At 47.9% G+C, this 15,321-nt stretch overlaps 2 protein-coding genes and 1 pseudogene across 8 annotated transcripts in view; all 3 read right to left on the bottom strand.

Moving 5' to 3' along the window:
• Arhgef2 (rho/rac guanine nucleotide exchange factor (GEF) 2) overlaps positions 1 to 224 on the bottom strand; it is a 56,428-nt gene extending 56,204 nt beyond the window's left edge. For 2 of the 3 annotated variants that reach the window (XM_006501058.3, XM_011240027.3), the window contains exon 1: positions 7 to 224. The gene's annotated coding sequence lies outside the window, so the exon portion shown is untranslated. The remainder of the gene's footprint in view (positions 1 to 6) is intronic. The other variant, XM_006501059.3, reaches the window with a different exon arrangement.
• Positions 225 to 1,138: 914 nt separating this feature from the next.
• Gm52660 lies at positions 1,139 to 1,315 on the bottom strand (annotated as a pseudogene).
• Positions 1,316 to 4,908: 3,593 nt separating this feature from the next.
• On the bottom strand, positions 4,909 to 13,721 carry Ssr2 (signal sequence receptor, beta). Of its 5 annotated transcripts, none has more exons than NM_001356317.1 (6): positions 13,643 to 13,721; positions 13,295 to 13,449; positions 12,257 to 12,355; positions 9,444 to 9,552; positions 6,387 to 6,464; positions 4,909 to 5,448 (listed from the first exon to the last, which is right to left on the bottom strand). In NM_001356317.1, the coding sequence occupies exons 2-6, from the start codon at positions 13,447 to 13,449 to the stop codon at positions 5,338 to 5,340; spliced, it is 552 nt and encodes a 183-aa protein (NP_001343246.1). In that variant the 5' UTR covers positions 13,643 to 13,721; the 3' UTR covers positions 4,909 to 5,337. The 5 variants fall into 5 exon arrangements, with proteins under 5 accessions (NP_001343246.1, NP_001343247.1, NP_001343245.1 ...); NM_001356318.1 differs by having other exon boundaries at positions 9,444 to 9,546; NM_001356316.1 differs by having other exon boundaries at positions 9,444 to 9,592; positions 12,291 to 12,355.
• Positions 13,722 to 15,321: the final 1,600 nt, after the last annotated feature.

Raw genomic sequence — 15,321 nt, 5'->3', positions numbered from 1 at the left:
ACTCACCAGAGGTCCCGAGGGTGGGAAACCTGTTCTGGCCCTCAGCTGGTGACTTCAATATGGGCGCAAGTCCTGCTTCAGGCAGCCCCTCTAAAGGTCTATCCAGGCACCTCGGTGGGGGTGCCTCTCTCTCGGTCCCTCTACAGGAACTGTTCATGGTCCAGAAGTTTGCATAGGGGCCATGGGGCACTCATTCCAGTACTGACCAGCTGCCTCTTCAACTGTTCAAGCCCTTCCCTTCCCCACCCTACTTCAAACACCCTAGACAGTTCTGTGGCCAGACCTTTAACCCTTTTGGTGCCACTGCCCTGTTACAAGCATTCCCTGGACAAAGGGTGGCCACGGGACTCAGTCTCTCGTGGAAGCAGGTGTGGGGAACCAGACTGGCGTTCCCTTGAGAGGAGAGGATGTTGGACTCTGACCACTGGGAACTTTTAGCTTCCCTCTAATGGGACAAGGAGAAGCTGGGGAGGGAAAGGGGAACATCAGCCCAGGGCAAGGGTCACAGCTGGAGTCCTACTTAACATTGAGGTCTTCCCCCAGGTCAGCAGGGTCCTCTATTCTCTCTCATGTTAGGCTTAAAAACTGTGCTTTGGTCCCTTTAAGAGGCAGGTTACAGTAGCGTGGGAGGAGAGGTTGTATTTATTTGTGCTGCAATTGCACAGGAAGGGAGATTACAGGCAGCTACAGGTAAGGAGGGCCCTAGCTCTGACAGCACCAGGGTGACCAGCAACTCAGCCAACATGCCAACGCATAGCATGGCTTGTTTTGGAGACCAGGCAGCAGGATATTTGACCAGCTCTTCCACCCTTTCCTTGGTAACAACTGAGGGGGTGTGGACTCAACCCTCTTCCGCTAGGGCAGAGGGCAGCTTGGCACAGCTTGGCACTTGTGGAGGTGACAGGGAGCAAAACTCTCTTAAGGAGCCTGCGGCTACTGGAAAGGGCTCGCTGGGAGATTTGCTGTCTCTGACAACGAGTGATTTACAGAGCCTTGGACAAGCTACTAAGTGCTTCCTTCATCCCTCATTTGCAAACGGGAAATATGGCTATGTAGTAGTCACTTATTAAGTATGATGTGGGTCAGTGTGGTGGCACATAGCACTCTGGGACAAGCCAGACTTGGGGTATCTAGTGAGTTCAGACTAGTCTTATCTATAGAGAGACAAGTTTTGAGACTTGTCTCAAAAACACTAAGTAAAAATAAATATGCTAGACTGCCATCTGCTGGTGATCTTTGGATAAGCCCATTTACATTGTCCTTTGTGACCTATTGAATACTACACTTGATCTTAGCCAAAAGGCCGAGAAGCGATTGTGACCTATTGAATAAAGCAAACAAATTAGTTGTCTTCTGATCAGCTAGCCTTTGCTCTGAGGTCCTTGCTGTGGGTAAGGGGGAGGCATCCAGAAGGAACGATGCATCCTTCCCTACTCCAACCAAATGTGAGAGGGACAGTGGTTTGCTTTTCCCTAAGAATACAGGAGAGATGCTTGTGCCCTCTCAGTGGGGAGGAGGCCGTGGAAATCCACATTGAACAATCTGGATGAGGATGCAAGCTCCAAGACAGAGGCCAACGCTGAGTGGCCACCTAGGGGCTGGGATCCCCGCTGTGTGGTCAGTGTTACCCTCCATGCTCCAGCTGTGCTCTGGGGGAGATTAACTTCCAGTCTCTCCACTGAGCTGCCCCCTGCTCTCCTTACTCCCCACTTTCTTCAGGTCTGGAGGCCTAGATGTGAAGTTAGCGGCGGCAGTGGAAGCAGCTGGCTCCCTCTGGTACCAATCTGAACGGAGATGGGATGCTGTGGGGGTACTCGAGGGCTGTCTGCAGAAGGTAGAAGAGACCTAGTACCTGCTGTCTCCAGGGTTGCTAGCTAGCCTTTTAGGGTGGAGCCCCCATTTGGACACCCAATCTTCAGGGTAATGAGGGGGATGCTCATCGTCCTTCTCTTCTCACAGATCGGCATACAACCTGATTCAGGTTTCACACCTTTGAGGGTGTGTGTGTGTGTGTGTGTGTGTGTGTGTTGGCAGTCATCCTATCTGATAGCCTCAAGGTGACAAGGGCAGTGCTGAAGCCAACTATTTCAGCTAAGCCTGTCGACAGACTTCAGGAGTGCTTACATTCTCCCCAGCCACTGCTGAAGGGAGGCTCAAATTCCACCCTGACTCCAAGGCAGCTGATCTCTTGAGAGATGAAGTATCTAGTCTGGCCTCTTTTCAAAGGACCCATGACATCCACTGCCTTCACCACACATATCATCTGTGAGCTCCTGTTTCATCTCCTCTCCCGACAGTGCCAGTTCAAACACCGATGATTTGTACAAGGAAAAGGAGCGAGAGTGCCCCTGCCTTCTAGAAGAGACCACCCAGAGTGAACACCCAGAAAGAAACAGCTTGATGTCACCTGCCCCAGTCCATCCTGTGGAGGGCAGGAAAGCCCTCCTCCTGTGACTTAACTCTGTAACTCCAGGAGAAAGCACACACGGGAAACAGGGCTTCCCACTCTGAAAGGGAAGGGTTCAGTACCAGACAAGAGCCTCCCTATCAAATGCTCTCCCCACTTGGCATACCCCTACACCTGCTCACCCGGTCTGAGCATTCCCAGGTTCCCACCAGAACATGAGGAACAAGAGCCATCATCTTTCTTGCTTTCTGACCTGGCTGGCGCTGGCATGTCCAAGCTGCAGGGCCTGAAGGAAGGATGTGAGTTGCCTAAGGGCCACCCCATTGGGAGCTTCCCGTTGTCTCCAAGTCCTTTTCATCTTTCAGGGACCCAGAGGCTCCCAAGGCTGGGGAAAGGAAAGGTTAAACCGGTTAGGCAGGGGAGCTGAGGAGCGGAATGGAAAGGGGAAACTTGTTAGCAGAAACAAAGCCAGTGTTTGTTGGGTTCCCCTCCTGCCTGGGAGGCCTTTCTCAGACCACGGCATTCCTGTGTTGGACAGAGTCAGTTTACAGCGGAGAAGCCACTGTAAACTGACTCTGTAAAAGCCAAAGCTGCTACTAGAGGGTCCAGCAGCAGGAAACCCAGCACTTCTCCCTGGCCTGAAAAGAAATCATTGCTGGGCATTTGGCTCAGGCCTTTATTCTCAGCACTCAGGAGGCAGAGGCAGGGGGATCTCTGTAAGTCTGAGGCCAGCCTGGTCCACAGAGGGAGTTTCAAGACAGCAATAAGGAGACTCCATCTCACCACACACATACACAAATAAATTCAAACTCAAGAGAAGCCATTTCCTTTAATAACTATTTAAAAAAAAAAAGATTTATTGCTGGGCAGTGGTGGCACATGCCTTTAATCCCAGCACTTGGGAGGCAGAGGCAGGCGGATTTCTGAGTTTGAGGCCAGCCTGGTCTATATAGTGAGTTACAGGACAGCCAGAGCTACACAGAGAAACCCTGTCTCAGAAAAACAAACAAACAAAAGGATTTATTTTATGTATATGAGTACACTGTAGCTGTACAGATGGTTGTGAACCTTCATGTGGTTGTTGGGAATTGAATTTAGGACCTCTGCTTGCTCCAGCTGGCACAACTCGCTCAGTCCCTGATCGCCCCAGCCCAAAGATTTTATTATTATAAATAAGTACACTTTTGCTGTCTTCAGACACCCCAGAAGAGAGTGTCAGATCTCATTATGGGTGGTCGTGGGCCACCATGTGGTTGCTGGGATTTAAACTCAGGACCTTCGGAAGAGCAGTCAGTGTTCTTACCCACTGAGCCATCCACCAGCCCCCTTTAATAACTTTTATTTATAGGTATATGTGCAGGTGCCATAAAAGGGTGCTAGAGCCACAATTGCTTGAGTTAAAGGCCACCTGACATAGATGCTAGTTCTGAATTTGGGTCTTCTGCAAGAGCAGTATGTGCCTTTGCTGTTGAGCCATCTCTCCAGCCCCAGAGCTGCCATTTAGTTTTTTAAAACTTAATTTCAAAAAATGTTATGTGGTGGCGCACGCCTTTAATCCCAGCACTTGGGAGGCAGAGGCAGGTGGATTTCTGAGTTCGAGGCCAGCCTGGTCCACAAAGTGAGTTCCAGGACAGCCAGGGCTACACAGAGAAACCCTGTCTTGAAAAAACCAACTAACCAACCAAAAAAAAAAAAAAAAAACAAAAAAAAAACACCAAAAATGTTATGTATATGAGGTTTTTTTTTTTCTGCATGTATCTCTGTGTATCAAACAAGCACCTAGCTCTAGCAGAGTCCAGAAGAGTCCATTGGATCCCTTGGAACTAGAGTTAGCGGTTATGAACCACCATGCTGGGAATAGAACCCAAGTCCAACAGAACAGCTAGTGCTCTTAACCACCCTGAACCATCTCTTCTAGCCCTAGAAACCACCACTTAGAGCAGTGGCTCTCAACCTTCCTAGTGCGCGACCCTTTAATACAGTTCCTCATGTGGTGGTGACCCCAACCATAGGTTATTTTCATTGCTACTTCCTAACTGCAATTTTGCCACTGTTATGAATTGTAAATATCTGATATTTGACCCCTGTGAAAGGGTCCTTCGGCCCCCAGGTGGAGAACCACTGAGTTAGACTAGTGGGCTAGAAAGGCCAGTAAATTGATCAGGACCATCTCCAGCCATGGAGAGCCATGAGCACAGGGGTTAAAAGGAATCAGGCCGGGTATGGTGGCGCACACCTTTAATCCCAGCACTCGGGAGGCAGAGGCAGGCAGATTTCTGAGTTCGAGGCCAGCCCGGTCTACAAAGTGAGTTCCAGGACAGCCAGAGCTATACAGAGAAACCCTGTCTCAAAAAAAAAAACAAAAAACAAAAAAAGGAATCAGGCACACCTCTGGGAATAGCCCATACTTCAATGCCAAGAAAGCCCCCTGGCTGCCCTGGAGCTGGAGCTTCCAAACCTGGGCTGCAAACTTACTTGTCTGTTGACGCAAGACAAACACATCGGTATGGCATTTGTTTTTATTAGAAAATTCATTTGGTAAGTGCCCCTAATCCAGGCAGGGCCTGTGTAGCCCCCATAATCCTCTACCCTCTTGAGAGGAGCTGCCAGGGGATGGGGGTGTCAGACAGTATCCAAAGGGCCCCTCCTGGACCCCAAAGAGTTCACATTGCTAATAATATACCAACAGCACCTTGGTGGGACCCTCAAGCCCTGAAGCTGTGGCTAAGGGCTGTCCTGTCTATATGGCTTCAGTGACAACGGGGAGGCCCTCTCCAACTTCCAGGCCTGCCCCTCGCATTCTGGTTGAGTTCGGGGTAAGATTCAGGACAAAATAGCCACGGGCCAAGGGCCAAGAGAACACTTTTGACACCCTCTGGAGTCTAGAAAAAACCTGGTTTCTTGGGAGAGAAGGGCCGAGGAAACTGCATTCAGTTCTTCTTGGGTTTGGGAGTATCGTACTTCCTCTTGCTGGAATACCACAGGAGCAGGGGGATGCCTATGGAGGGCAAGGTCATGACCCCAAAGGCTGCCCAGTCCAGCTGTGGAGGAAAACAAGGTCTTGCTTAGGAGTCTGGGTACAGATGCAGGAGGGAAAAGGAAGAAGGGAATGGTCTGGAAGAGAAGGGAGCAGCAGGGCCCAGGATGTAAGCAGGACTTTGCCAGCCTCTCCCTCAGACAAAATGGCTCTCTACGACTAGTCTCCTTTTCAAGCTGTGCAGCCAAGCCTCATTTCACCCAAATTCTAGATAGTGTTTGAGAAGGGGGATGCCCTAAGGGGGGATGTCTCCACCTTGGCTTCATACTTCACCTTCCATCTTTGTTAAACACTTGTCATTCCTGGCTCACACCAGGCCTTGAGTCAATCTGAGCTGTTCTCAGTCTCTCCTCCCTCAGCTCCTCTTTGCCTGGCTAATCCTCTCTGGACTTACAGTCTGGACAGGCGGTGCTGATTAAGCCCCGCCAGGGTCCAGTGTAAGGCCCGACTGACCAGAGCATCCCCTTCCACGCCTTACTGAGGCCCTTAGGGACCATCAGGGGAATTTTGTTGCTCCTGCATCTCTGCAGCCAAGCAGGTTGTAAACTGACTAAATGGTTGCTGATGAACCCCCTCATATTTCTGCCTTCATTTCCCAGGAAGTGCTGGGATAGAACCCAAGGCCCAGAGCACGCAGGGCAGACAAACAGAGCTACAGCCTCAGCCCCCCAGGCCATCTGATGGGATGGACTGTGTCTCATTTGGAGCTCTGGGTGAATTAAATTCTCTCATTCAGTGTATAGTCAGCTCTGAAAAATTCTCTCCAAGCTCCAGCTGGGCTGGTGCTGTGTAACACTCAACTATCCCAAAACTTGGCGACCTCCACTGAATCTATTAAGGCCTCCAAGTGACACAGAACTCTAAGTCAGGCATCTTTCTACTAAAGGCTGAGCAGAGGGAAAGTCCAGGTTTGTGGCGATGGCAAATACTAGAAATGCTTACAAAATGGGGGGAGAATCTCCTGTCAAACTCCCGCTGAGCGAGGATTCCTCCCTGTCCAGGGGCGCTGGTGGAGCCAATCTGGAAAAGAAAAAAGCTATTAAGGCAAGCTTCAAAGTCACCTTGTCCGAGACCTGGCTGTTTCAGCTGACACATCTCTCAGCATCAGAGGCAGTCACCAACACACAGGCAACAGTGCTTAAAGGACAGAGCTGCAGCCCAGCTGAGGCCTGGGCTCTGAACATCAGTATTAGGAAAAGAAGAGAAAAAAGCAGAGGGATGGCTCCCCAACACCCACAACTCCAGTTCCAGGGAATCTAATCCCTTCTGATTCCTTCAGGCACTAGGCACACATGTAGTACACACACATACAAGTAGGCAAAGCTGTCATATCCACAAATAAATCTAAAAAGAAAAAAAAACAAAAAATAAAAAACTTAAGCTTTTAAATTAGATAGATGAAGCAAGGGGACACATATCCTTAATCTCAGCACATGGGAGGCAGAGGCAGACAGGTCTCTAAATTAGAGGCCAGCCTGGTCTACAGACTGAGTTTTAGGACAGACAGGGCTACACAGAGAAACCGTATCTTAAAAAACAAAAATAAATAAACAAGCATTTAAAAATCAGAGAGATGACTCCCTTTAGCATTCTGTAAAGTAGATCAGGAGCCAGGAGAGCTGAAGTCTCACACAGTGGGACTCACCACACAGTGCGTGTCTGTTAAACAGCTCAGGCCAGCTACGTAACTCAACCCAAAACTCAACCCACCAGACATAGGCCACTCCTGTCTATAAGACAAGGTGCATAAAGAAGCTACAAGTCCTCCGCAGTCATTTACTTATTCCTCAAGAGAAAACCCCCTTTTCTACTTCACAGGGCTGACCAAGGCTCAGCTGAAGGACTAAGAAGCGCCCTGACTATGTTAAAGCCCCACCCAATGCACTTTAGCAGAGCAGGGCTGGGAGAGCTTCACATTCCTTTGCTTTCAAGAGGGGCCAAGAGTTTGGAGCTCAATGCAAACAACTCTGTTCTCAGATGGCAGGTGAGCCTTTGATTTTTGTGTCTGTTAACCCACCAAGTACCAGGTAATGCTGGGCACAGGAGCTCATACTCGCAATCCCAGCACGTGGGTGACTGAGGCCGGAAGATCAGGAGTTCAAGACCGGCCTCATTCATATATTGAGAGTTTGAGATAGGCCAGCCTGGGCTACAGGAGAATCTGTCTCAAACTAAGCTTAAAAAAAAAAAAAATGATTCAGCCAGGCCGTGGTGGTGCATGCCTTTAATCCCTGGTGCAGCTACCGGTTCTGAAACGTTATGATTGGACCCAGACTTCCTTAGGACCAGTGAGGCAAAGGACACTGTCAATGAGACAAAAAGGCCACCAACAGGTTGAGGAAGGATTTTTACCAATCCTAAATCCAATAGGGGACTAATATCCAATATATACAAAGAACTCAAGAAGCTAGACTCCAGAAATTCAAATAACCCCATTAAAAAATATTTAGCACAGAGGTAAACAAAGAATTCTCAACTGAGGAATACCAAGTGGCTGAGAAGCACATGAAAAAATGTTCAGCATCCTTAATCATCAGGGAAATGCAAATCAAAACAACCCTGAGATTCCACCTCACACCAGTCAGAATGGCTAAGATCAAAAATTCAGGTGACAGCAGATGCTGGCGAGGATGTGGAAAAAGAGGAACACTCCTCCATTGTTGGTGGGATTGCAAGATTGTACTACCACTCTGGAAATCAGTCTGGCGGTTCCTCAGAAAATTGGACATAGTACTACTGGAGGATCCAGCAATACCTCTCCTGGGCATATACCCAGACGATGTTCCAACTTGTAATAGGAACACAGGCTCCACTATGTTCATAGCAGCCTTATTTATAATAGCCAGAAGCTGGAAAGAACCCAGATGTCCCTCAACAGAAGAATGGATACAGAAAATGTGGTACATTTATACAGTGGAGTACTACTCAGCAATTAAAAACAATGAATTTATGAAATTCTTAGGTAAATGGATGGATCTGGAGGATATAATCCTGAGTGAGGTAACCCAATCACAAAAGAACTCACATGATACGTACTCACTGATAAGTGGGTATTAGCCCAGAAACTTAGAATACCCAAGATTCAATTTGCAAAACACATAAAACTCAAGAAGAAGGAAGATCGAAGTGTGGAAACTTCGTCCCTCCTTAGAATGGGGAACAAAATACCCATGGAAAGAGTTACAGAGACAAAGTTTCAAGCTGAGATGGAAGGATGGACCATCCAGAGACTGCCCCACCTAGGGATCTATCCCATAATCAGCCACCAAACCCAGACACTATTGCATATGCCAGCAAAATTTTGCTGACAGGACCCTGATATAGCTGTCTCTTGTGAGGCTACGTCAGTGCCTGGCAAATATAGAAGTGGATGCTCACAGTCAGCTATTGGATGGAACACAGGGTCCCCAATGGAGGAGCTAGAGAAAGTAACCAAGGAGCTGAAGGGGTCTGCAACCCTATAGGAAGAACTACAGTATCAACTAACCAGTACCCCCAGAGCTCCTGTCTCTAGCTGCGTATGTAGCAGAAGATGGCCTCTTCGGCCATCATTGGGAGGAGAGGCCTTTGGTCTTGTGAAGGTCATATGCCCCAGTACAGGGGAATGCCAGGGCCAGGAAGTGGGAGTGGGTGAGTTGGGGAGGAGGGCAGGGAGAGGGTATAGGGGACTTTCCAGATAGCATTTGAAATATAAATGAAGAAAATATCTAATAAAAAATTTGACAGTGTCTTTTGCCTTCCATAGGCCCAGTCCAGGTATATAGTTAACCTGTCTTAGCAGCTAAGGTGGAAATTTTTGCAAGAGTTTGTAAGGAGAGACAGCCAGGGGATCTGCTGCCTACTGGCTTCTATGGATAACCAACATACACACACACACACACACACACACACACACACACAAAATCACATACATAAAAATCAACCCATACATTCTAAGAAGAAACAAGGGTATTTTTAAGGGAACTAGAGCCCCACCCAGCTCGGGTTTGGAGAACTTACCACAACAGGTCCATCCTCCTGGGCCAGGTAAGTAATCGTGGCAGAAGTGAAGTTGAAGTAGCCAGCTTTGAGAGGACGCAGGACAACTGTGTGGGAGACATTGCTAGCGCTGGCCCAAGGGTTAAGGATGAAGAAGAGATGCCGGAAGCCTAGTGTGGTGGTGTAGTCATTTAATCCCTGTGCCCAGGAGGCAAAGGTGGGCAGGTTCTGTGAGTTTCAGAACACTCAGGGCTACACAGAAACCCTGTCTCAGAAACACAATGAAACAAAGCAGTAACAACCTTTCCATCCTGTTCATGCCGACCATGTGCACTCTTTGAAATTTAGCATATGGCATAATACACTAATAATATATATAATATGATGGGAGTAGACCTGGGTCCTCTGAAAGAGCAACAAGTGCTCTTAACTGCTGAGCCATCTTTCTAGAGATACACAAACATGTCGGGGCTAGCTTTCTGCGCTGTATATTCCGAAGCTGAGTTCTGGGCTCCAGCCCTGACTGCAACCTGGTCTTGGAGCATTGTGTTAAACTGTGTTCTGTGAGAATGCTCCCCAAAATCCCTAATGGGCTAACAAAAGGCTAAAGCCTGTGACTGAGGAGGAGAGAGAGGAAGGTGGGACTGGAGATGGAGTAAGGGGGGCTCAGGTAGGGCCCACGAGAGGAAGGAGAGACTAGTGAATGTCACCACGAGGCAGGATGAGCCAGGAGCACAAGGCAAGAGAAGCCGAGCAAGCCTCAGCTGGCAAGTGATTGGGCATCTCGTTATTAATTTCCTAGCCAGGTTAAAAAAAAGTTCAGAATCTGCTCAGTACAGTGCCAGCAGACTGTAAATAAAATACCAAGTTTCTTCGTGTTTATTCCGGAGCTGAAAAGAATGGGGTAGAGACCCCTCCATAAAAGTAATAAAATACACATGCCTTTAAACAACTTAGAAAATCTTTCACTGGTTGTTTTTCCTTTTGTTGGTTTGTTTCTGTGCGTGTGCGTGTGTGTGTTGAGACACAGGTAATCCCAGATGTTGGGATTAAAGGCATGCACCACCTGTGCATATTTTCTGTTTTTGAGATGGGGTCTCACTGTATATAGCTGGCTGGCAGACCAGGTTGGTTCTTGATCTAGAGTGCTAGGATTAAACATGTGCACCATCATGCCTGGAAAGATTTTACTTATTTATATTTGGTTTGTTTGTTTATTTTTGGGTTTTTCGAGGCAGGGTTTCTCTGTATAGCCCTGGCTATCCTGGAACTCACTTTGTAGACCAGGCTGGCCTCGAACTCAGAAATCCACCTGCCTCTGCCTCCCAAGTGCTGGGATTAAAGGCGTGCGCCACCACTGCCCGGCTTTATTTATATTTGGGTGTGTGTTCCATGAGTTTATGTGCACGCGCACATGTATGTCAGTGCCTAGGCATGTTGGAAAAGGACCTGGAGTCCTTGGAGAGGAGTTACAGATGGTTGTGAGCTGTCTGACAAGAGTGTTGGGAACCAGCCTTGTGTCTCCCTCCTGTAAGAACACAAGTGCTCTTCCCCACAGAAAAAAAATCACCCCAGTCCATGACAGAACTTCTTAAAAGTATAGTACACAGGATAAAAACAGAAGCAGCAAACACAAATACAAAGAGACTATTTACCCTCATAGGAAAAATGTAGCCAGGCAGTGGTGGAGCACGCCTTTAATCCCAGCACTTGGGAGGCAGAGGCAGGCAGATTTCTGAGTTCGAGGCCAGCCTGGTCTATAGAGTGAGTTCTAGGACAGCCAGGGCTATACAGAGAAACAGGTAGCTGAAGGGAAAGCCCAGAGGGTTAGGAACACTTCCTATTCCTTGGAGTTTGGTTCCGAGTACATAGGACAGAACTTCCTGTAATCACAGCTCCAAGGCATCTGATGTCTTCTTGCCTACACACACACACACACAGAAAATCTAAATATACTTTAATACACAAAGCAGAGAGGGGAGAACTAATTATGTAATTCAACAGTTAAAAATAACTGTCACGGGCTGGTGAGATGGCTCAGTGGGTAAGAGCACCCGACTGCTCTTCCGAAGGTCCAGAGTTCGGATCCCAGCAACCACAAGGTGGCTCACAACCATCCCCAACAAGATCTGACTCCCTCTTCTGGTGTGTCTGAAGACAGCTTCAGTGTACTTACATATAATAATAAATAAATCTTTAAAAAAAAAAAAATAACTGTCACAGTGCAGTGGTGGCGCACACCTTTGATCCCAGTACTTGGGAGGCACATGCAGGTGGATCTCTGTGAGTTTTGAGGACAGCCTGGTCTACACAGCAAGTTTCAGGACAGCCTGGATTATGCAGGAAAATCCTGCCTTGAAAAACCAAAACAACAACAATAATAGTAATAATAATAAAAATAAAATAAGAATAAATAATAATAACTTTCAAGTCAGAAAGCAGACACTAAGAGAAGATGCTAACGTGTTACCCGGGGTCTCCATGGTGACACCCCACTGAATCTGCTTTGAGAGCACCTGAGGTATAGAGCACTTCTTACCCAATGTGTGTGAATACCCAGGTCTGTCTCCAGCAGTGCAAAGAAAAAAAGCACATTCAATATCCATTCATAGCCACAGATACCTTTATATGCCTGCATCTCCCTAATGGAGCTTGGGAGATACAGACAGCCTTACAGCCTGAAGGAAGAAGGCACACTCACTCAGCTGATACTTCATCCTCCCCAGATATATGACAAGAAACAGACCACACATCCAGTCTGTTTGCAGCCCCCTTGATGTTTTCCAGGCAATGTTCCTCCCCCAGCCCTCACCACCCATTAAAAAAAAGGATACGGGGCAATCCGGTCCCATTTGACATTGAGCATACCGGAGACAATGCCGAAGTCTTCTGGAGGGAAGGAATCGTCAGATAATTCCACATCTAATGCAGCGCTGGAAAGCAGAGGAAATAAAGAGTGAGGGACAGGGCTGGCGAGATGGCTCAGCAGTTAAGAGCTCCGACTGCTCTGCCGAAGGTCCTGAGTTCAAATCCCAGCAACCACATGGTAGCTCACAACCATCTGTAATGAAATCTGATGCCCTCTTCTGGAGTGTCTGAAGACAGCTATAGTGTACTTACATATAGTAAATAAGAGTGAGGGACATAAAACTAAGGGAACTGACTGGAAAATCCACCTGCTGGTCAAAAGAAACCCCCATAGTAAGTTGGGCCTGTTTTGAAGAATCCAGATCAAGGCCTGGATTCTGTTGCTCAGAAGTGAATTGCCAAAGGTAATCTTGCTCTAATTCTAGACAGGGGAAGTAAGATATAAATGGAAAAATATATAAAAGGAAAGAACAACAAAAAAGTGCTCATAGGAGCCAGCAGTGGTGGCCCATGCCTTTAATCCCAGCACTCGGGAAGCAGTGTGAGAGACAGACAGATGTCTGTGAGTTTGAGGCCAGCCTGGTCTAAGAGTGGACTCTTCGACAGCCAGTTAAGAAACTCGGCCTTGAAAAACAACAAACAACAAAAAAAGTGATTGTAAGTGAAAGAAGAAAGCTGGGAGTCCGCACCCGAGGTAAGAGGACAGATGTACACTCTGTGTCTGCATTTCCTTTTTCACAAGCTGAATTTATCCCTGCCTTTGAAAGCCTTCTGAGACCCCAAAGTGGTTTCTTGTAATTCACCTAAGGATGTCTTCACCTTCAAAAAGCACCCGACAAAGGTAAGCCCTCTAGTATATTCATTCATTCATTCATTCACTCACTCACACACTGCACTCGATACTGGAGGACTCCAAAAGAGAATTCACTCCCCAACAAAACGTTCTCTATGCCCACGTGGAAACTCGGAATTCAGAAGGAAGCTGGCGAACTCTAGGCCGTTACCTGGAGCCGACGTTGTAGATGTTATACTGCAGGGTCAGGTCCCTCCCTTCCACAGCGTATCTGTTGAGCAATGATTTGGAGGCCAAAAGCCTGGCTCCTTCTTCTGCTTGACTGACGGCTAACAGAGCCAACACCACAACCGCCAGCAGCCTCATCTTTGGAAAAAAGCAAAGTGAGCAATCGACCCAAGCATGGGAAACACTGCCAGCCAGGCAGCCTGTGCGGCGCCACACTCCAGCCCCGCCGCCAGGTCCGCAGCCGCGAGCCCAAGCCACAGCAGTGTGTACCGCGCTGCCGGCCAGGCGGGGTCAGCGGGGACCCCAGCGCTCTTGCGTCTCCCAGACTCACCGTGAGCACCCCAAACGCCTCCCTGGGCCACAGACAACCGGAAAACAACGTCAGCCTCCGAAAGACCGGAAACGGATCTGACCGGAAACCCTGATGTCCCTTCCTGTGCCTTATGGATGTTGTAGTTCTGAAACAAGCCCCACCTTCCCCTTTATGGCGGCTGATACCCCAAAGGAGTTGAGTTACCTAGAGTCCTTGACTCTTTCCTGTGTGTCCTCCAATTTCTTCTCATTAATGCTTACCCCATGGAAAACCCCTCTGTTTAAACTAAAACGAAATAAGCTGCATAGGCACAATTTCAAAGTTCAAAGAGTCGCCGACTTTGTTTTAAGGCTGAAGTAGCTGATATAGCCTTTCCTTGAATTCTTAGATTTCCAAGCTGCTAGTCACTGCCTTATGTAATTAGCACTTTATAGAGACTTCAGACAACTAGTAAACAGGGCCAGAGAGACCCCTCGGCAGGTAAAGGCACTTGCCACCATGCCTGCCCACCTGAGTTTGAATCCTTGGACCCATTTAATAGGGCACCGACAAGTTCTCCTCTGAACTCTACATGTGCACACACACATGTGCATAAACACATGAACATGTAAACATGCTTATAGCACATGTGCAGGAGAGTTCTTCCACATCCCTTCTGTAGCACTCTTACATCCAGGATGGGTTTACTCTGCACCTGCTCTGTGCTCTGGCACTACTATAGATGCTGGTGGGGTGATGAGAGAACCTTCTCCCACTGCGCCTGGCTCTCCTGGGACAGACACCCTATGCTTCTTTTTTTTCTTCTTTTTTTGAGACTGGCCTAGAACTCACAAGAGATCCCTTGGCTTCTATTGTCTAAGTGAAACTAGGATTAAAGGCATGTGTCACCATGCCTGTTGTGTTTATAAAAAGATAAGGAGAGGAAATGTGTTTGGTGGATGTGTGGTAAGGTGTGGGGTTAGGGAATGCCACCGCGGGCTCATGCTGAGGCATCCCTTCCCCCCACCCCCAGGGACTAGCCACAGGACAGTATAGTATAGAATAGTTTATTCAGGGCATGGGAAGAGGAGCTGAGAGTTAGGAGAGAGAGAGAGAGAGGGAGAAGTAGAGGCTGGCCATCAGCTCATGGAAAGAAAGAGTGGAGAGAGAGAGAGAGAAAGAGAGAGACAGAGACAGAGAGAGAGAGAAAGAGAGAGAGAGAGGAGGGGCAAGCAGCCCCTTTTATAGTGAGTCAGGCACACCTGGCTGTTGCCAGGTAACTGTGGGGTGGAGCTTAAACAAAATGCTAACAATGCCTAACCCTTTGATTGACCTACCCCCCATTTTTTGTGGGGAGGGGGTTCTTTATATACCTGAACTCTATGTAGATCAGGCTGGTCTTGAACTCTGAGATCCACTTGCTTCTGCCTTCTGGTGCTGGGATTAAAGGTGTGCGCCATGGCTGCCTGGCTTGATTGACTTCTTACAACTATTTACTTTTTTTTTAGAATACTTTATTATTATGTGTTTGAGTGTTTTGCCTGCATGTACATATGTGCACCATGTGTATGCCCAGTGCTCGAGGAGGTCAGAAAAGACAGCTATCACCTGAGCTAGGAAAAAATCCAATTGCACTTCCTGCTTCCACGTGTTCGCTCTTTTGAGCTCGGTCTCTTGGTCAAGAATACAGGGTGAAGCCCTGTCTCTCAAAAAAACAA

Source organism: Mus musculus, chromosome 3, assembly GCF_000001635.26.
Source record: "Mus musculus strain C57BL/6J chromosome 3, GRCm38.p6 C57BL/6J".
Taxonomy (NCBI): domain Eukaryota; kingdom Metazoa; phylum Chordata; class Mammalia; order Rodentia; family Muridae; genus Mus; species Mus musculus.
The sequence above is the reverse complement of the archived record's forward strand: the minus strand, read 5'-3'. Positions and strand labels throughout refer to the sequence as shown.

Excerpts from the sequence above, each read along its gene's own strand:
- Ssr2 (NM_001356316.1), bottom strand. The coding sequence starts at position 13,449 with ATGAGGCTGCTGGCGGTTGTGGTGTTGGCTCTGTTAGCCGTCAGTCAA. Across the intron at positions 9,593-12,290 it reads AGACTTCGGCATTGTCTCCG|GCTTCCGGCATCTCTTCTTC; the intron begins GTATGCTCAATG and ends CCACCACACTAG. Across the intron at positions 6,465-9,443 it reads AGGAGGATGGACCTGTTGTG|ATTGGCTCCACCAGCGCCCC; the intron begins GTAAGTTCTCCA and ends TTTCTTTTCCAG.